This window comes from Myotis davidii, unplaced genomic scaffold, assembly GCF_000327345.1.
Source record: "Myotis davidii unplaced genomic scaffold, ASM32734v1 scaffold803, whole genome shotgun sequence".
Classification (NCBI taxonomy): Eukaryota; Metazoa; Chordata; class Mammalia; order Chiroptera; family Vespertilionidae; genus Myotis; species Myotis davidii.
Genome location: NW_006295567.1, coordinates 1,166,868 through 1,186,112, shown reverse-complemented (window position 1 = coordinate 1,186,112; position 19,245 = coordinate 1,166,868). Strand labels below are relative to the sequence as shown.

Genomic DNA, 19,245 nt, shown 5'->3' with positions numbered 1-19,245 from the left:
GAATTTTTGTGAGTTTATTTGAGCCAAACTGTCGACAATTGCTGGGAAGCAGAACCTCAAGGAATTGAGATCATGCTCCGGAGAATGGCGGGTTACATCTGTGTTTATACATTGCAATCAAAGGAAGGGACCTGGGGGGGTACATGAAATCCATTGGTGATAGATTAGAGAGGCGGGGGAAAGCAGAACGGGGAAACCCCTGGGATTGGATAAAAAGTAAAATGATGGACACATACTTAGATGGGTGCGGGAACAATGAACATAAGGATGAAGGAATTTGTGGTCTCTGTCCTGGCGCCCAGGCACATTACGTTGTGCCCCGAGGGTTCCAGAAAAAGGGAAGTTACCAGTTACCCAGATATTTCAAGGGTATATTGTTCTAGATGCAAAAAGACAGGCTCAGTTAAGGTAAAGGTTGACCCCGTCAGTGAAGATACTGGCCTAGGATGTAACTACCCACCATCACTGCTTTTAGTTAAAGTTTAATTTCAGACCATCCTTTGTGGTTCCTTTAGGTCTCTGAGTTTGCAAGACCACCATGCAGGCCTTCCCTGAGCTTGTCAGGTTCGCATGTGGCCCCTTTCGTCCACAATACAAATGAACAGACCACATATGACAATAGAATTCTGACCCACAATCTCTGCAGCCACCACTTGGGAAGCCAAACCACAACCTGTGCAGCAATCAACACAAAATTGCCAGGACTTGGTCAATAGCTGCCAGTTTCCTTACCCGCCCTCCCCTTCCCGCTGTCTTCCAACTCAGGACCAAGCAGAGGGAACCAAATAACCTCGCTGACAACCACGTGGGATGATTTCCTGCTTCTGGAGAGCCCGCCTCCAGCCACCCCAGGCCCCCACCTCAGGCAGGGCACACCGGAGGCCTTCTCCCTTTTCCACTATGAAACGTTCCCATCGCCTGTCTTGAGTCTGCCAAATGCAGGGATGTTGGGTGACTCCCTCGCTACAGCAAGTTGGGAATAAATAACCTTTGTTGATTCTCTTTTGGATGGTCTTCATTTCTGTCCACTGGTGCTAATGCTGTCCTAGTGGTTATTGCTTAATCCTTTGAGCCTCAGAGTGGTCATCAACATTGTCTACAACCTGCCAGGGGCTGGGGCCATACTCTGCGATGTGGTACTTCTCGCCATACTCACTTTCAATAGAATATAAAATGCATCTTATGATTGGTTCTCAAAGCCTCTGGGAAATTTATCCATAGTAACCTGCCTAATTCCCACCTCTTTTTGCCTTCAGGGGCAGAAAGAATGCTTCCTTTCCCTGGGGTAGAGAGGCTAGACCAGTGATGGCGAGCCCATGACACGTGTGTCAGAGGTGACACATGCTCTGACACGTGAACTCATTTTTTTGGTTGATTTTTCTTCGCTAAATGGCATTTAAATATATAAAATAAATATCAAAAATATAAGTCTTTGTTTTACTATGGTTGCAAATATCAAAAAATTTCTATATGTGACACGGCACCAGAGTTAAGTTAGGGTTTTTCAAAATGCTGACACGCCGAGCTCAAAAGGTTCACCATCACTGGGCTAGACCCTGCCCTTCCCCATCTTTGTATCCTTCACATTGTAGGTAATGGACATATTCCTGTGTGTGTGTGTGTGTGTGTGTGTGTGTGTGTGTTTAAAAGAATAAGTCACCTTCCTCTCTTTCATAATAGAAAAGCCCAAGGCCAGAAAGTTTATTTTAATAAAAATTTTAGCACACTCAGTTTCAAAGATAAAACATGATGAAAAGCATTCCAAAGACAAAACTGACTTTGTTCATCCTTCATAGTGGAGCATTCTATGTAACCACAGAGATTCTAATGTGTTGGTCTTGGGTGGGTCCTACGAGTCAGTATTTAAAAGTTTCCGATGTGGCCCTGGCTGGTTTGGCTCAGTGGATAGGGTATCAGCCTGAGGACTAAAGGGTCCTGGGTTTGATTCTGGTCAAGGGCACATGCCCCGGTTGTGGGCTCAATTGGCAGGAGGCAGCCGATCAATGATTCTCTCTCATCATTGATGTTTCTATGTCTCTCTCCCCGTCCCTTTCTCTCCAAAATCAATAAAAATATATCTAAAAGTAAATAAATAGAAGTTTCCAGTGTGTGAAACTTTGGAGAAGCCCTGAGCTAGAAAACTGCCATTGTGTGTTCTACCAAACTTTACTGTGTGTTCCAGTCACCTGGAGAACCTATTTAACTGCAGGTTGTGATTTAGAAGGTCTAAGCTGAACTAAGACTCTGCATTTCTAACAAACTCCTGCGTGTGGCAGATGCTGCTGGCTCACAGAGTATATTCTGAGTAGAAGCAAGGCCTAGCCTATCAGAGAAAATAGATTGAATCCTACTTCTCAAGAGATTCTGATTAGGTTAGTTTTTGGTTAGACCCAACAATCTGCATTTAAAATATATATTTTTTTTATTGATTTCAGAGAGAAAGGGAGAAGGAGAGAGAGAGATGGAAACATCAAGGATGAGAGAGAAACATTGATCAGCTGCCTCCTACAGGCCTCACACAGGGGATGGAGCCTGCAACCCGGGCATGTGCCCCAACCGGGAATCGAACCATGACCTCCTGGTTCATAGTTTGATGCTCAACCATTGAGCCACGCCGGCCGGGCTGCATTTTAACATGTTTTCTAAGTTGTTTCTGATTCTCAGGTGGATTTCAGAATTCCTGGAATAAATGAATAAAAATGAAACTAAATTGAAAGAAAACCTGGGGATTAACCCTGGTTTTGTCATTAACCCCTGTATGACCTTAGGCAATTTCCCCCCTCTGTCTGTCTCACTTTCCTCATCAATTAAAGGATGGAGCAGTTGATTTCTTTGACACTTCTAAACTCCTACAAATCAAGGCCATCGGCGGCCTGCGTCTGAGAACTACAATCCCCACAATGCCCCGCACGTCGCCGCTCTCACGTGGGGTCGTGGAGCGGTAACCGTATTGGAGGCGCTCCCACAACCCTTTGCGGTGGTTCAAGATGACGGCGCCCAGAGGGTCCATGAGCGATGCGGAGAGCAGCAGCGGCGGCAGCGATGCCGAGGAGCTGGCGCGGTGCCGCGAGGCGGCGGTGCCGGCCTGGGGCGTGGGGCAGCGCCCGAGAGGCCCGGAGAAGAGAAGAGCCGGTAGGGGCTGGGCTCGAGCCGTCTGGCGGGAGGGCGTAGGCTCTTCCCCGGGGCCGAGAGGGGGGCTGGTGGGAAGGAGACTTCGGGACTCGACTTCTTCCGAGAGCTCCAGGCACTGGTTGTGGGTTGTTTCATGGTCCCATTCGGGGAAACTGAGGCACCCGAATGCCTCTGGACTCAGCTTCGTTGATTGACTGCCGACCCGAAATGACTGCGGCAGCCGCTTTCTGGACTCGCACCCACCCTTCCTCCGCCTGCAGCGCATTTCCACGACCTGGGGCTGCCGGGGAGCGTGTCCAACACACAGCTCTCTCTGACCGCGAGGCCCCGGTGTCGCGGGAAAAGTCCAAAGCTCACCTTGGGGCCACCTGATCACAATCCACAGGTGCATGATTTGGGATGGGGAAGGCATTTCGTCTTTACTTTCATTAACCTCTGAAATTTAGCATCCCTTCCCATTTTCCTGTGAGCAACAGCCACAGTAGCTTTGACAATACCTGTTACTTTGTCCTGTCGAAAGTCACAGATTTTCATATCCCATTACAATCTTTGCAGATAAATGTTGGAAAAAAAGAACTTACATTCATTCCTACTTTAAAGTTACAATAATTTTTAGACCCTAGAGCTAAAGAATCTCTAGCCCAGGTGGCGGGGCTCAGTGGTTGATCTTCGTTCCACCTATGAACCAGGAGGTCACAGTTCGATTCCCGGTCAGGGCACATGGGGGGTTGCGGACTGATCCCCAGTAGGGGGCGTGCTGGAGGCAGCCCATCAGTGATTCTTATTATTGATGTTTCTATCTGTCCCTTCCCTCTCTGAAATCAAATATATATATATTTTTAAAAGAATCTCTCGATCTTATTTAATGCATTAAAAAGGACACACACATAATAGTATGCTGGGTTTGGTTTTTTACTGTTATGGTAACTGAATTTCAACATAATTGTGTGTTTTTTGTAATCCTGTGTATGTGTGTGTGTGTGTGTGTTAATATATTTTTATTGATTTCAGAGAGGAAGGGAGAAGGAAGAGACAGTTAGAAACATCAGTGATGAGAGAGAATCATTGATCAGCTGCCTTCTGCACACCCCCTATTAGGACTGTAGCCAGCAACCTGGGCATGTGCCCTTGACCGGAATTGGACCTGGGACCCTTCAGTTCTCAGGCCGAGGCTCTATCCACTGAGCCAAACCTGCTAGGGCCTATGTGTTTAATTTTATTCATTTAAAACATTCTGAGAAGGGATCCACGCTATACAGACTGCCAGAGCAGGCCACGGTAAAGCATGGTTTAAAACCTACTTTTGCCCGGCTGGCATGGCTCAGTGGTTAAACGTTGACCTATACTGGTAAACCAGGAGGTCACGGTTCGATTCCTGGTCAGGGCACATACCGAGGTTTTGGGCTTGATCCCCAGTGTGGGGTGTGCAGGAAGCAGCCGATCAGGGATTCTCTTTCATCATTGATGTTTCTATCTCTCCCTCTCCCTTCCTCTCTGAAGTCAATAAAAATACATTCTAAAATTAAGTAAATAAAACCCCTGCTTGTGCCTTGGCTGGTTTGGCTCTGTGGATAGAGGGTCAGCCGGCAGACCTCGGGTTCAATTCCAGTCAAGGGCACATGCCTCTGCCTCCACCAATTGACATGTTTTTCTCTGCTTCTCTCCCTCCCTTCCATTCTCTCTAAAAATTAATGGAAAAATATCCTCAGGTGAGGAGTAAAAATAAATAAAACAAAAATAAAACCCCTGCTTTTGTTTAAAAAGACTTACAAGCCCTTTTGTAATCCATTCCCTGCCTGCTTCTCCTTTCTTGCTGTCCTGCCACACTGCACTTCCCATAGGTAGGCTACTCCCTCCCTCCCCCCGACTTGTTTTCTTTCCCTCGATTATTAATTATATATGTATATATCCTACCTAATAAAGAGGGAATATGCTAATTGACTGTCCCACCCGCAAAATGGCGCCCAAGCCAGTAAGGAGGGAATATGCTAATTGACTGCCACGCCCTCAAAGATGGTGGCGCCCACAGCCACAAGATGGCCGGCAGGGGAGGGCAGTTGTGGGCGACCAGGCCAGCAGGGTAGGGCAGTTGGGGGCGACCGGGCTGGCAGGGGAGTGGTTAGGCATTGATCAGGCTGGCAGGGGACTGGTTAGGGGGGTGATCAGGCTGGTAGGCAGAAGCTGTTAGGGGCAATCAGGCAGGCAGGCAAGCAGGTGGGAGCCAGCAGTCCCGGATTGTGAGAGGGATGTCCGATTGCTGGTTTAGGCCTGATCCCTGTGGGGTCCCAGATTGGAGAGGGTGCAGGTTGGGCTGAGGAATACACACACACCCCTTCTCACCCCCCCTTGCACAGATTTCGTGCAGTGGGCCTCTAGTATGAATATAAATAATTGTGGGGTTTTTGTGTCATCTGCCCAGTGGAGATAATGGTGACTCCTGTACTGGGATTGTTGAGAAGAGTTAATGAGCTATACATGTAAATCACTTAAAATCATGTGTGGCATACAACTGATGTTGTTATTGTCATTTCCTCTCTAAACTCAATTTTCATTATTTCCACAGATGCTGCAAATAATCAGTTGCCAACTACCCAGCCAAGCCTCAGGTACTGCGCACTTTGGGTTCAGGTTCATACATTCATTTAACAAATATTTCCCCTGCAGTATGTCAGTGCTGGGTTAAGTCATGGGATAACAGGGTGAATGAGACACATGTAGTCCCTGCCCGCATGGGGCAGCTTCTGAGCTGGAGAAAGTGAGGTCCTTCTGTGTGTGTTGTAGGCATAAGGTGGATGAGCACGAACAAGACGGCAATGAGCTCCAGACCACCCCCGAATTCCGAGCCTACGTAGCCAAGAAGCTGGGAGACCTGCTGGACAGGTAACCGAAAGCATACCTTCGCTTCCCCCACCCGCAATAATAGGAACAATAGGGGCTCATATTGGCTGGGAGCTTACCGTGCGCAAGTCGGCCCCTGTGGCAAGCGCATGGCATACGTCACCGCATTGCATTCAGAACCACTTGGCCACGCAGATCCTGACATTCTCTAGATGAGGAGACAGAGGCTCTTCATGAGAAGCAGCATTTGCTGGAGTCACAGAGAAGAAGGAGCAGATCTGGGACTCAAACCCAGGCGTGTTTGACTCCAAAGGCCTTGCTTTTTTTTTTTTTTTTAATATATTTTTATTGATTTCAGAGAGAGAGAGAGAGAGAGCGAGAGAGAGAGAGAAACATCAATGATGAGAGAGAATCACTGATTGGCTGCCTCCTGCACACCCCCTGCTGGGAATCAAGCCCTCAACCCGGCATGTGCCCTTGACCAGAATCAACCCTGGGACCTTTCAGTCTGCAGGCTGACACTATCCACTGAGCCAAACCAGCTAGGGCCTTGCTCTTAAGCTCTGTGTTGTCCTGCTCCCATGGGATGAGAGGCACCACAGAAGCAAGAGCCCATTCACAAAAGGGCAAGGGACAGACAGATTACTATGTGGGCCCTTTCCGTATGTCAGGCACTGTGCCAGTTCTGTCTTACATTTGAGAATATAATTTATAAAGATCTAGGTCAGCATTTTAAAAATAGGCACCAAGGAATACTAGTCCAAAGTGTGACTAGAAAAAAAGGATCTAACAACAAAGAAGTCTGCAGACCCCCATGTGCCCTTGCAGTAAACCGACCTGTGTAACTTTGTTCAGCCCAGGAGTTTCTAGACTCATTTGGCTACAGTGCCTTCGTTTGGTGGATGACTGATAATGTAGCATGGGACATGTTTCTGGATGCGCTGGTCTAGGTCTACTCCTGATGGACAGAGCAGGTTTTGAAAGGGAGGTGAGGATGTTCAAGCCAGAGTCCTTCACTTCGAAGGAGGTACCAAAAAGGACAAGTAAGCCTCCCCAAGTGTAAACCAACTGCTCTTCTGGGACGGAATGTTGGACCACAACTCAGCAACCTGAACCACCATGACACCGGGCCAGTCCCAAACTCGAGAATGTGGGAAATGTGTTTAGGAGGTCATTTGGCACTTCAGCCAGTGAAAGCAGCATTTCCTCGTGACTGGTTGGCTTCAGGGTATTCAAGGCCCACCTGGTGCTATGGAAAGCCCCAGGGGAAACCCAGCAGATGCATCAGAATATTCCCTGCGGAGTTTGTGTTTGTCCCTGTGTGAGATCAGGGTTTCTCAGCCTTGGGAGTATTAACGTTTGGACTGGCTGGTTCTTGTTTGTGGGACTGTTCTGTGCATTGTAGGGTGGTCAACAACATGCCTGGCCTCTGCCCACTAGGTCCTTGTAGCATTCCCCCCAGCAGCTATGACAACCAAAAATGTGGCCAGACATTGCCAAATACTCCAAGGGACCAGCATCGAACCATTTTGTTAAGATGCCGGACCAGTCAGGCATGGGTGGCGTCGTCTCCAGTTCCTCTTCCCGGCTGACTTCCTGGGGGTGCCTTTGGCATGTGCGGAAGGCAGTTAGGAGCAAGCACCCGGCACGCTGCTGTGTCTGCTGAGAGGACGTGCTGAGAGCGTTGTTCTCTGTAGGGCACAGTGACCTCTGTCAGCATCACCAGAGACAGGCGTCCTGGTCTCCAGCTCTCCCTGCTCTGCTTCTGGAGAGAGGGTTTATTTTTGGTAGAGGGCCTGTGGAACTTACTGCTTATCATGATGACAGTAATCGTCATCACATGTACCATTCACTGAGTTGCTGCTTGTGGCCAGGCTCTGTGCTAAGGGCTTGATATCCGTTATCTCATTTGCTCCTGTGGTAGTCCGAAGAGGTAGGGGCTCCCAGTGCGCAGATGGGTAACAGGCTCAGAGAGGTGAAGTCACTCACCAAAAGGGATACAACTAAGAAAGCCAGGATTCAAAACCCAGGTCTCTGAAGTCTAAATAAGGCCAATGGATTGTATCAATGTCAGTTTCTTGGTTGTGATATTGAACTGCAGTTACTCACAATGTTACCATAGGGAGAAACTGGATGAAGAGTATATGGAATCTTGCCCTGGCCAATGTTGGTAAGTGGTTAGTGTACTGGACTGAGCACTGAAGGGTCATGGTTTTGATTCCCGGTCAAGGGCACATACCTGGGTTGCAGGTTCTATCCCCAGCCCTGGTCAGGACTTATGCAGGAGGCAGCCAATCAGTGTGACTCTCTCACATTGATGTTTCTCTCTCTCTCCCTCCCTCCCTTCCTTTCTCCTCCCTCCCTCTCCCCCTCCCCTTCTCCCTTTCTCTTCCTCCTAACTCCTCCTTTCTCCTCGTTTCTCCCCCTCCCTTCCACTCTCTCTAAATATCAATGGAGCCCTAACTGGTTTGGCTCAGTGGATAGAGCGTCGGCCTGCGGACTCAAGGGTCCCAGGTTTGATTCCGGTCAAGGGCATGTACCTTGGTTGAGGGCATATACCCATTGGGGGATGTGCAGGAAGCAGCTGATTGATGTTTCTAACTCTATAAAAAACTCTCCCTTCCTCTCTAAAAAATCAATAAAATATATTTAAAAAAAAAATAAATATCAAAGGAAAAAATATCTTCTGGTGAGGATTAACAAACAAAAACAAGAGTATATGGAATCTCTCTGTATTATTTCTTGGAACTGCTTATCAATCTAGTTATCTCAAAAAATTTTTTTAATTAAAATTGAAAAAGACAACAAAAAGCAAGTGTTATAGGACTTCCTCACTACACTTTGACTATTTCTGTCTCTCCGGCGTTTATTTTCTCTTAGCCCTGTTTGAAATTGTATTTATTTTGTTGTGCCTTGAGTATCTTTTTAAAAAATATATTTTATTGATTTTTTACAGAGAGGAAGGGAGAGGGATAGAGAGTTAGAAACATTGATGAGAGAGAAACATCGATCAGCTGCCTCCTGCACGCCCCTCACTGGGAATGTGCCTGCAACCAAGGTACATGCCCTTGACCGGAATTGAACCCGGGACCCTTCAGTCCACAGGCCGACGCTCTATCCACTGAGCCAAACCGGTTAGGGCTGTGCTGTGAGTATCTTAAAAATCCTCAGCATTTTCTGGGATAAAGTGGGGCTTAAACAAATGAAGCCCTGCAGTTTGAGTGGCAGCAGCTGCTCAGCAGATATAGCTGTGGGTGTTAGCTTTCTTCAGGCCAGTGTGCTGTCTGCTTTTGCATTTAAGACTGCATGCCCCATCCCCTACACTTAAAAATAATGGTGTTGCCGAAACCGGTTTGGCTCAGTGGATAGAGCGTCGGCCTGCGGACTGAAGGGTCCCAGGTTCGATTCCGGTCAGGGGCATGTGCCTGGGTTGCGGGCACATCCCCAGTGGGCGATGTGCAGGAGGCAGCTGATCGATGTTTCTCTCTCATCGATGTTTCTCACTCTCTATCTCTCTCCCTTCCTCTCTGTAAAAAATCAATAAAATATATTAAAAAAAAAAATAATGGGGTTAATTTTTTGAAAAAGATTTTGTTGGTACCCAAAATTTCATCCTAAATCAACCATCTCATCTTCCCATAGCTCCATTACCATCTCGGAAGCTGTGAAGGAACCAACAAAGGCGGATATACAGAAAGCCACCCCGGAGGATGATGGTGAGTAGACATCTTCCATCTCTATATAAAAGGCTAATATGCAAAGTGTCCCCTCGGGAGTTCGACTGGGAGACCCGGAGTTTGATCGCTTGCTATGCCGTGCGCTGACCACCAGGGGGTGGTGCAGAACGAAGGAAGGCCCCTGCTGGCAGCTGGAAGGCCCCAATCAGCCCTCACTGCCGGCCAGGCCTAGGGACCCTACCCATGCACGAATTTTGTGCACCAGGCCTCTAGTACAGTTAATATCAGTTGTCATTTAGTAAGCACCTGCCGTAGGTCTGGAGCTAGGAAATAGCTTTGGTGTATTACCCTCTGTCGTCCGTGCATCTGCTCTGAGGCAGGTATGATGATACCTCCTTTGACCCCCTAAGGGGGACTGTAAGGATGGCTGAGGCTCTCGGGGATGAAGGCCCTCGCCTGAGGGGACCACGTCTGTCTATCCCTGAGCAGAGCTCCCACCACCACCCTGCACAGTCTCTCCCGTCCGAGTCTGTCTGTCCCTTGTCAGGCTCATTGCCGCTTTGGAAGCTGCCTTAGGCAGGAGGCTCAACTGCTGAGTCCCAAACGCCGCTGAGGGCATGCTGGCCTCTTGGCCGCTGATGCCTCAGCAGGCCCCTCCACACATTGGCGTCCTTTTGTGCTTAGACGGGAGCGATTCCTGGGTCTTTGCCTCTGGACTAGGTACTCCCTGAGCGCAGAGGCAGAGCACCCTTGGCGCCTGGAGGAGAGGTGGCCCTGGCAGTGCTGACTCTGCCCCTTTGGGGTTTAGGCTTCCGCCTCTTCTTCACCTCCGTCCCCGAAGGCCCTGAGGAGACAGCTGCTCCCCAGCCCCGCCGAAAGCGACTGCCTTCCCGCTCCAGGTGAGATCGCACATCCTCTCCTCAAGTCCCCTTGGTTTTGCCCATTTTCCGGGTTGGCCAGTGTCTGAGGGTAGCCAGGCAGATCGGTGCGGTCCCAGCCAAGGAGGAGCCGTCAGGCAGCTTGAGAAATAGCACCCTCTGTGGGGGGGGGGAGGACACTCAGCGGGGGCTGGCTTTGGAGGGTTACTGCTTTTGAGCACCCATCTTGTGCCAGACGCCTCACTCCTTGGACATCCTAGTGAGGCCTGGGCTCAGTGAAGATCCCTATTTTATAGATGAAGACACTGAGGGTCAGAGAGGTTACTGAATGAGCTCACATAGCCAGGAAGCAGAGAAGCAGTATTGGAACCCAGGTCTGCCTCGCTCCCGAGCGCCGGAGCTCTCTACCTGCCGCCCACCCCCCATGGGCGCTCTCTGGGGCAACTTCGGGCTCAGTCCCAGCCCCAGCTGACCCAGACTGCCCTCTCCCTGCAGCAGTGAGGACAGTGATGAGGAGTGGCAGCGGTGCCAGGAGGCAGCTGTGTCAGCCTCTGCCATTCTGCAGGAGTCCGCCATCCATGGTGCTGTCAGGGTGGAAAAAGAAGCAAAGAAGAAAAGGAAGTTGAAAAAGAAAGCCAAGGAGGCCAGCACAGACTTGACCACAGCCACCACCATCACAAGCAAGGCCACCGCCGGGAAGCAGGGAAAGGAGTCAGCCAAGCTCAACGGAGACCTTGTGTCCCTGGGAACCAAAAAGAAGAGAAGGAAGAAAAAGGCAAAGAGGGCCATTGAGGCCTCCCCATTCCCACCATCAAAGAGCGCGGCAGCCTCGCCCGCACACTGACCAGGTGCAGGGCGGGCCCAGCTAGCCCCAGGGATGAGGTGCCACTGGGACGGGGCATTTCCAGGCGCTGCCTCCTCCACGTTCAGGGACTTGGCTGTAAGTCCAGACTCTGCTCACGAACGGGGCTGGCCCAGGAGTCGGGGCAAAGCCTTGGTTGTAGAGTGAGAAGCCTAAGCAAGGCCTGCCCCCTGTGCTCCCACTGGCTGGGGCAGACGTGTGGTACCTGAACGTTCCGGGGTCTCGGAAGAAGGAGCCTTCCAGTTAGTCAAGGCTGATAGCCGAGCGGTGACGCTTCCGTCTCCCCAGGGCTGTCGGGGGAGGTGAGTGAAGGGAGACTTGCCCACCTCCTCAGCCTGGTGTGGGAGACAGTCTTAAGAAAATGAGGGAAGAGGTCCCTGAGGTGTCAAGGCCCAAAGAGTTTGTGCTTCTCCCCAATGCCCTGTGACTGGATTTAACATTGTCTGAAAAAGGGGAGATTTCCCCCCTCATTTTCCAGAACTGTCTCTACATTTGTGAATACACCACACACAATCATATCTCAACCAGATTATCGAAAATTAAGGGTCAGACCCAGCACAGAACTAAGTGATGGGGTGCTGCCTCCAGCAGTGCTGAATGCTGATGAGACATTTTACATTTTAAATCAGCACCACACAGGAGTGTCCCTGTCCCGGCTGCCGGCTACGGAAGTGCCACAGGCCTTGTGGACTGGGCTTCATGCACGAGGCCTATTCTCGGAGCAGAAGGCCAAGGTTAAGGTAAACTGCTGGCACCGTCGCGTAGATTCGGCAGAGCAAGAACGACAGGTGGCCCCCGAGAGTCTGCGTGTGCTGGACCCATCCCTCCGGCTCCTGGTCCACCTCCGCCTCCCTCTGCCTGCCCAACCCCACTGGGCAATGGGGGACAAGCAAGAAGTTTCCAGTATGTTCCTCGTTTACTTTATTAAAAGTTAAATAATGTACAGGCTCGTCTTTAGCTGGCTGCCAGCTGCAGGGGATGCAGCTCCTCATGGTCCCAGGACGGAGGTGGTCTAAAGCAGCGTCGCCAACTGGCAGTCCGTGAGGTCCGAAAGGTTGGCGACTGCTGGTCTAAAGGGTCCGGTTCTCGCAGCAGCCTCGGAGGGGAGGCCGCAGGAGCCCGGTGACACGGCACCTTGTTCCTCGGGTGGTACTCGGGCTCTTCGGGCTGCATCTGCCTGGGCCGCCTCCTCCCTCAGGCCCAGGCTTCCAGGCCCCAGGCTTGTCCACACAGGTGACTCCTCTCTGCTGGTCTCGTCTCTCCCTTCTCCCCCTGGGCACCTCTGTTCTGCCAGCTGCTCAGGCCTTGCTGCCTTCTGAGCTCAGCAGCTTCTCCAAACCAGGGGAGGGTTTGCAGGGCCCCAGAGGCCAGAGGAGCCGCTGCCCCAGGACTCAGCACCAGGCACCAAGCTGCAAGGCTCCACAGGAGGAGGACACCTCCTAGCCTTGGGGCTTTTCAGCAGAGGCAAGATACAGGCTGGCACCGGAAGGCATGATGCTCGGGAACAAATGTCCCAGGAAACACGGTCACAGGGCCCCGGGAGGGGGAAGCTGAGAGCCCTGCTGCCTTCTTTTGCTTGAGCTCCAGGCCTCAGGCAGAACAGCCCCTCCGGAATGCCAATGTGAGTGGGGGCTGGGTGGGAACAAATGGGCAGATGGGTTAATCGCAGGGAGGGGGCAGGTGGAGTGGCCTGGACAGGGCGTAGGTAACAGGTTGGTCTAAGGCCTCTCAGCTCAGTGAGGCCCAGCTGCACAGGCTTGTGTCCTGAGAAGTGACTGCCAGGGCTCTGTTGGGAGTACTGGGGCTCTCCAGAGGCCCAGGCTGGCCGTGCCGGCGTCCAGAGTCTGTCCCCTCTTTTCCAAGTGACAGGATTTACCAGGAGCAGCAGGAACAGTCCCGTCCTGCCAGGAGCAGGCTCCGCCTCCCAGCTCTCCACAGTCCCCCCTTGTGCGCTGAGGCAGTCCTCGGGTGGGGGCACCTCAGAGCCCTCCCTCTCTGATGCTGGCCAAGCTGGGTGGGGCCGAGGCCCACTTGTCTAGGGAAGGGCAGCAGCTCCGTAGTAGCAGATGTTTGCAGGCTCAGATGCCCTGGTCCGTCTCCCCCCCCCCCCCCCCCCCCACTCACCGGGCCCCCCGAGGCGCCCTCCCCCCCCCCCCCCCCCCCCCCCCCCAAGTCGCTGGGCAGGCTTCAGGTGCCAGCCCCTGGGAGGTGGCTGCCATGGTTATTGGGAAGAAGAGGCCATCTGCGTGGAGATGAAGGTCTCGATGACGCTGTGGTTGGATGGCAGCAGGTGGCCGTGGCCATTGGTGGATTCGGAGCTCTGGTACAACACCAGGCTGCTGGAGGACACTGCAGAGGCAAAGGGAGCTGCTGCTGCCCACCACGCCCATCCCGACCCCTCCCACCCATCCCTGAGGCCCTGGGGATGGGGGAGGTGGGCCCTTGTCTTACTGACCCCCAGCAGGCTCTGGGGCCACCCAGGGAGTGGCCTTCTCAGCATTTTAGTGGAAATGTCAGAGAAGCGCTGGTGACATGGTGAGGTGGTTAGTGTTACGCGTCAGCTTGGCTAGGCTGTAGTGTCCAGTCATTGACCCAAAGACTCATCGAGTGTTGCTGTGAAGGTGTTTTGTAGATGTGCTTAACACCTACAGTCATTGACTTCAGCAAAGACAACCCTCAGTGCTGTGGGTGGGCCCCATCCCATCAGGTGAGGCCTTAAGAGCAAAGCTGCGATTTCCCAGGGAGGGACTCTACCTCAGGATGCAGCAGCAACGCCTGCCTGCGTTGCCAAGCTGCCCAACAGCTTTCGGACTTGCCAGTTCCACAGTCACGTGAGCCAATTCCTTAAATAGGTATGTGTCCTGTTGGTTCTGGCTTGGGAGAAGCCCAACAGATTCCGATGGTAAGAGAATGGGCTTTGAGTTTGGACCTGGGTTCAAGTCCTGGCCCTGCCACCTAGTAGCTGTCATAGGCAAGGCCAAGTCCCTCACCTTGAGTGTCTGCTTCTCCTCTGTAAAATGACAGTTCCTCAGGGGAAGCATGGAGCGTGGACCATGAAGCCCTCCCTGCAGCCACCAGGGCTGATGGAGGAGCCTGAGGCTCGGAAAGGGCAGCAACTTGCCCACAGTTGGCGTTAGCAGGTGGCCGCCTCAGGCCTCAAAACGCGGCACCTGGACTCGACAGTGCCTGCTCTTCACCATGACCTTGTAGGGTGCAGACTTGGATCTTAGCGGGATGGGAATAAATGGGTTGGGGGGGGGCATGGTGGCCTGAGCCCACACTCTGTTGCTATGTGGAAACGTGAGTCCTTCCAATTTTCCAAAAGATGTCAGAAATCGATTTTTTATGAAAAATCCTAATTTTTAAATGTTGGCAATGATTCAAAGAATGCTAAACCCTGAACCACACCCACACACCCATGAGCCCCTTCTGGCCCACAACAGCACAGTTTACTCCTCTTCCCATGACTTTGTCTCTTTTCCTCAACCGTCAGTGAGGTAGATTCTGTGAGATGTGCTCATTTCCCTGTGGTTTCACACCCCTCTTGGCTCACTTCAGGGGAGCACGGGGTGCCCTCCAAGATCTGCCTCATTACCCCCAACTCACAGTTTGCCCCACCGTTTTTGTGCCCAGGGCCATTTGGATATTACATTCGTGGGCCACACACAATATCAACTTAAAAGTTAGTCTGCTATATTTGGTCAAATGTTTAACTCACGCCTAGTGCCCTGGCAGGGCCAGGCCAAATGATTCTGTGGGCCTTATCCTGCCTGCGGACCGGTTCCCCACCCCTGCACACACCCAGCAGGGAGAGGCCGCTCACCTGGGGGGCTGGCGCTGAGCCTGTGGGAAGGCTGCAGGTGCTGGATGCCAGCAGGGTCCTGGCTGGGGATGTGAATGGTGGTGGCCTGAGATGCTGGCGTGTGAAGCCCAGACTCGCTGGAGGCCTCGGTGTCTGAGATGAAGACCTGGAGAACAGAGCCGCCTTCTGAGCCCCATGGTGTTCTCTGAGGCGGGCCCAAGGCGGGGTGGGGGACAGGGCAGCCCTGGGCCTTACCTGCTTGGTGGGTGTGAGGCTGGCCAGGGCGCTCAGGTTGGTGGTGTCCGTGATGAGCATGGTCTGCAGGCCCGTGTGGGTGTACTGGGCCACCTCAGGCTTGTGGCTGTAAAGGGCTGGCCAGGAGGGAGAAGACAGAAGAGGGTACAGACGTGGCACCGTGGGCAGGGCTGGCCCCCTCCCAGGAGGGCCTCGGGGCTGGGTGCTCTGGGGAAGTGGGGTGTGAGGCCTGGGAAATGGCCTGATGGGGCAGTGCGGGGTGACTCAGGGCTGATTTCCAAAATGGAGCTCAGATATAGGGTTGGGACCCTCTCCCCAATTACAGGGGCCTGCTCAGCCCCTGCAGAGAGAAGCCGGGAAAGGCCGGAATCCCACACCCAGCTCCGCCCGGCACCTGGAGACAACAGGTGTGAAAGGGAACAGGAGGCTGAACAGGCCTCAGCGGGGACGGCCTTGCCCCTGTGAGGGGCATCAGGGCGGAGGGCAGCATATTTCCATGGCCAGGATGCCTCTGAAACGTAACCCAGATTTCACCTAATAGCCACCCCCACACAGACAGACAGCAGTAGAAAAACTCATATTCTCATCTTGACAGATAAAACCATAGCCACCCACATCACACACGTAAATGCATGCACTCAATCAGATGCACACGGGGAGAATCATTGATCTGCCTCCTGCATGCCCCCTACTGGGGACCGAGCCCACAACCTGGGCATGTGCCCTTGACTGGAATCGAATCTGGACCCTTCAGTCCGCAGGCCGAAGCTCTATCCACTGAGCCAAACACGCCAGGGCTATTTAAGTCGTAATTAATCTATTTGGTAAAATTCTACTTTTTGCTGCAGAAATCGTAGGGCTTGGTGCCAGTGTTAACCCCAAACACTGCTGGGAGAGTTATGTAATCCATTGTATGTTCCCCATATTAACCTTTGAAAATCTGAATATAGTTAATTCCAGAGAAAGACTCTGGCCTGTGTTCCCACACGTGGGCATACCCCTGAAATACCGATGAACACCTAGATATGTTTCCACTCACACGTGCACACACATGGCCACACGTATTCACACATGGAAACAGGTTCTGGCCACAGACACTCACCTGAGCCCCCCAGAGCCCCCTCCATCACAAGCACTCACACTTGTACCAGACACACACACAGGCCACAGTATCTGCGAGGTCCCCTCCCCTGTGCTCACCGTGGGGGCTCTGCAGCTGGGCCATGGTGGCCATGAAGGGGTTCTGGGCCATGTGGCTCTGCACAGGGGACATGAGTGGCTGCTGGTAGGAAGGGTGCAGCGGCTGGGAGAACTGCACAGGCTGCAGGGTGGCCAGGCTGCTGCCCATGCTGTTGATGACGGGCACACTCTGTGCCTGTGTGGACGCCAAACCTGGAGCGGGAGGGGCAGGAGTCAGCCAGGCCACCATGTCCACTGCCTCCCCAGGCCCCCTGGGGCACCATCCCCCCCTGCCTCCCAGAGCCAGTGGGCTGGGGGAGGACGGGAGGCGGATAGGAAATGCCTTTGCCCTAGGCCCTAGGCCCTGTCACTAACTCACGGCCCTGGCAGGTCACTCCCCTTCTCTGAGCCTCTGGCTCATTATCTGGGCAGGAGGTGGGTCTGACTGGGTTCCCTGGAGCCCTGGGTTCCATGCCGTCGAAGGCCCTGGGCTTAGCTCTGCTCTCCTCTCCATCAGCTCTCATCTGTCTTATATACCATTGAGCGTCTGCATAATAGCTCCTGTAAGTAAAGTCCTCTGGGCTTTAAAGAAAAGCCTAAAGCCTGGACCACATTGGCCCCCTCCTGCCGCTCGTCTTGCCCACGCCGTTGTCCCCGGAGGCCCTCTGCTCACGCATTGCGTTTACTGTCCGCCGCCCCAGTGGCGAGCTGGGCCTGTCTGGTTTACTGGGTGTCACCAGTGTAGCAGAGCCTGGCACAGAGCAGGCAGTGAGCGACGAGGATGAGTGAGCGAATGGTCCCAGAGGCTCTTTCGGCTCTCGGGCTCTGTGCCCCCACCCGCCAGCTTACCAATGACCAGAGTGGAGGCGCCTGTGTTGGTGAATGTAGAGCCCAGCGAGGCAGGCTCCCCAGGCCCGATGGTCATGACCCCGGGAAGCGAGGCCATGATGAGGTTCTGGGGCTGCTGGCTGAGGCCTGGGGAGGTCTGCTCCAAGCTGTGCAGTGCTGTCAGGGTGCTGACTGGGGGCAGAGGCCCCCCAGCTGCGGAGACCTTGGAGGGGAAACCAAGCTGAGTGAGGACTGCTCTTCCCAGCCAAGGGAAGATGGGGTTGAGAGGGTCCCACCTACCGGGGCGGGGGTGGGGGATGGGGGGACACTCACCAGCTTGGCTTCAGTGCTCAGCAGGCTGTGACTGGGCTCCAGGCCTGTGGGGGACACTTGGTGCAAGGGTGTGGACACTGTGACCAAGGAACCGCCGCTGCTCGAGGGCACTTCCGCCCCCTCACTGGTTGCAGGTTGTCCGTAGCGCACACCTGGAGTGGGAGCAGTGTGCAGCCTCAGCACCCCGTTCCTGCCCTCCAGGGGCCTCACTGGCTGGCTTAGGCACGCGCCCATCTTTCTTCATGCAGCCAGCAAACTGGCCTGGCATGTGCGCCGCCTACCAGGCTCGGTGCTGGCTGCTTCCAACTCCTGAACACAGGGCTGCATTTCATTAGCTCCTGCCCCCTGCCCAGTGCCATCCCGACATGCAGTAGGTGCTCAATAAAACCACTGGAAAAAACTGAACTGAAGCTAATAAACTGCAGCAAACTGAGTTGAATAGAAATAATTGGAATTAGTTTAATGAAACTGAATCTAGTTGAATTGAACCTGAAATACATTGAGCTTGAGTTTAATTGAATTGAATCAAATTGATTTGGATTGAATCGAACCAAGCCATACAAAATTAACTGAATTTCCTTGAATTATATTAATTAAATTGAGTTGATTGGCAATTGGATTGGATTAAACAGCACCAAATCTAAATGAACAAACTGGATTATAATAAACAGTAGAATTGACCGGAAATGAATTGAGTTCACTTGATCTGAAATGAATGAATTGAAGTGAACCCAGCTCAGAGTGAATGGAGTGGAGTGGATGACGTGTTGTGGTCAGTGGAGGGGAGAGTAATAGAGTGGATAGAATAGTGTAAATAAAGTGGAGTGGAGCCAACTGAAACGCTAAGAGGTTTGGGTAACTTTCGCCACTGGGGCGGTGCTCCCCAACTCTCTCCCCTCCCTCCCTTTCCCCCCACTCATGGCCCCAACACCCTGCCCACAGAGCACTCACCGTGGACCTTGCTGGGGGAGAGGGCAGAGGCGGGCAGGCCAGGAGAGCTGTGGGCGGGCAGTGCCGGGCCTGGGCCCGGCCCCGATGGCGGCCCGCTGTACGTGTCCATGGCCAGCTTGTGCCGAAAGGCTTCTTCCTTGCGCCGATTGGCAAACCAGTTGTAGACACGCACCTCTGTGACCAGGTTGGAGCCCAGCCCCTGTGCCTGTGATGGGGACACCCCCCTCTGGATGCACTCGGCCCTGCAGAAATGGCCCCTGTGAGCTCCAGGCCAGGCCCAAGGAGCCCTGCCCTGGGGTCGGGGTGAGTTCTGAGAGGTAGGGCTCCACCTGAGTGTTGGGGCTAGCACCGGGGTGTGGTCCCACTTCTGCTCTGTGACTGTGGGACTTAGCCTCTCAGTGTCTCCAGTCATAACGTGAGCAACATAACCGTCGGGTTGTGGTGAGGATGAATGAGATGCGCACCCACTCAGCATTGCTTGGACTGGGGCGCGCACGTGTTGTGTGTGTG

At 52.9% G+C, this 19,245-nt stretch overlaps 2 protein-coding genes across 3 annotated transcripts in view; one reads left to right on the top strand and one right to left on the bottom strand.

Moving 5' to 3' along the window:
* Positions 1–2,965: 2,965 nt before the first annotated feature.
* On the top strand, positions 2,966–12,330 carry LOC102773656 (chromosome unknown open reading frame, human C12orf43). 2 transcript variants are annotated; one of them, XM_015568176.1, is made up of 6 exons: positions 2,966–3,132; positions 5,696–5,738; positions 5,914–6,012; positions 9,613–9,686; positions 10,456–10,546; positions 11,024–12,330. In XM_015568176.1, the coding sequence occupies exons 1-6, from the start codon at positions 2,988–2,990 to the stop codon at positions 11,367–11,369; spliced, it is 798 nt and encodes a 265-aa protein (XP_015423662.1). In that variant the 5' UTR covers positions 2,966–2,987; the 3' UTR covers positions 11,370–12,330. The 2 variants fall into 2 exon arrangements, with proteins under 2 accessions (XP_015423662.1, XP_006770371.1); XM_006770308.2 differs by having other exon boundaries at positions 11,021–12,330.
* Positions 12,322–19,245, bottom strand: part of HNF1A (HNF1 homeobox A) — a 14,942-nt gene continuing 8,018 nt past the window's right edge. Inside the window, exons 4-11 of the mRNA XM_015568175.1 lie at positions 18,736–18,977; positions 17,785–17,936; positions 17,473–17,674; positions 16,645–16,836; positions 15,445–15,560; positions 15,211–15,355; positions 13,550–13,736; positions 12,322–13,479 (exon numbers count right to left, since the gene is read on the bottom strand). Of these exons, the coding sequence (XP_015423661.1) occupies positions 13,609–13,736; positions 15,211–15,355; positions 15,445–15,560; positions 16,645–16,836; positions 17,473–17,674; positions 17,785–17,936; positions 18,736–18,977 (1,177 nt within the window). The 3' untranslated portion in view covers positions 12,322–13,479; positions 13,550–13,608. The remainder of the gene's footprint in view (positions 13,480–13,549; positions 13,737–15,210; positions 15,356–15,444; positions 15,561–16,644; positions 16,837–17,472; positions 17,675–17,784; positions 17,937–18,735; positions 18,978–19,245) is intronic.

Bases quoted from the DNA above. Each gene is read 5' to 3' on its own strand.
- LOC102773656 (XM_006770308.2), top strand. From the start codon at position 2,988: ATGACGGCGCCCAGAGGGTCCATGAGCGATGCGGAGAGCAGCAGCGGC. The intron at 9,687-10,455 runs GTGAGTAGACAT...TTTGGGGTTTAG, and splicing joins AGCCACCCCGGAGGATGATG to GCTTCCGCCTCTTCTTCACC. The intron at 10,547-11,020 runs GTGAGATCGCAC...CTCTCCCTGCAG, and splicing joins CGACTGCCTTCCCGCTCCAG to CAGTGAGGACAGTGATGAGG.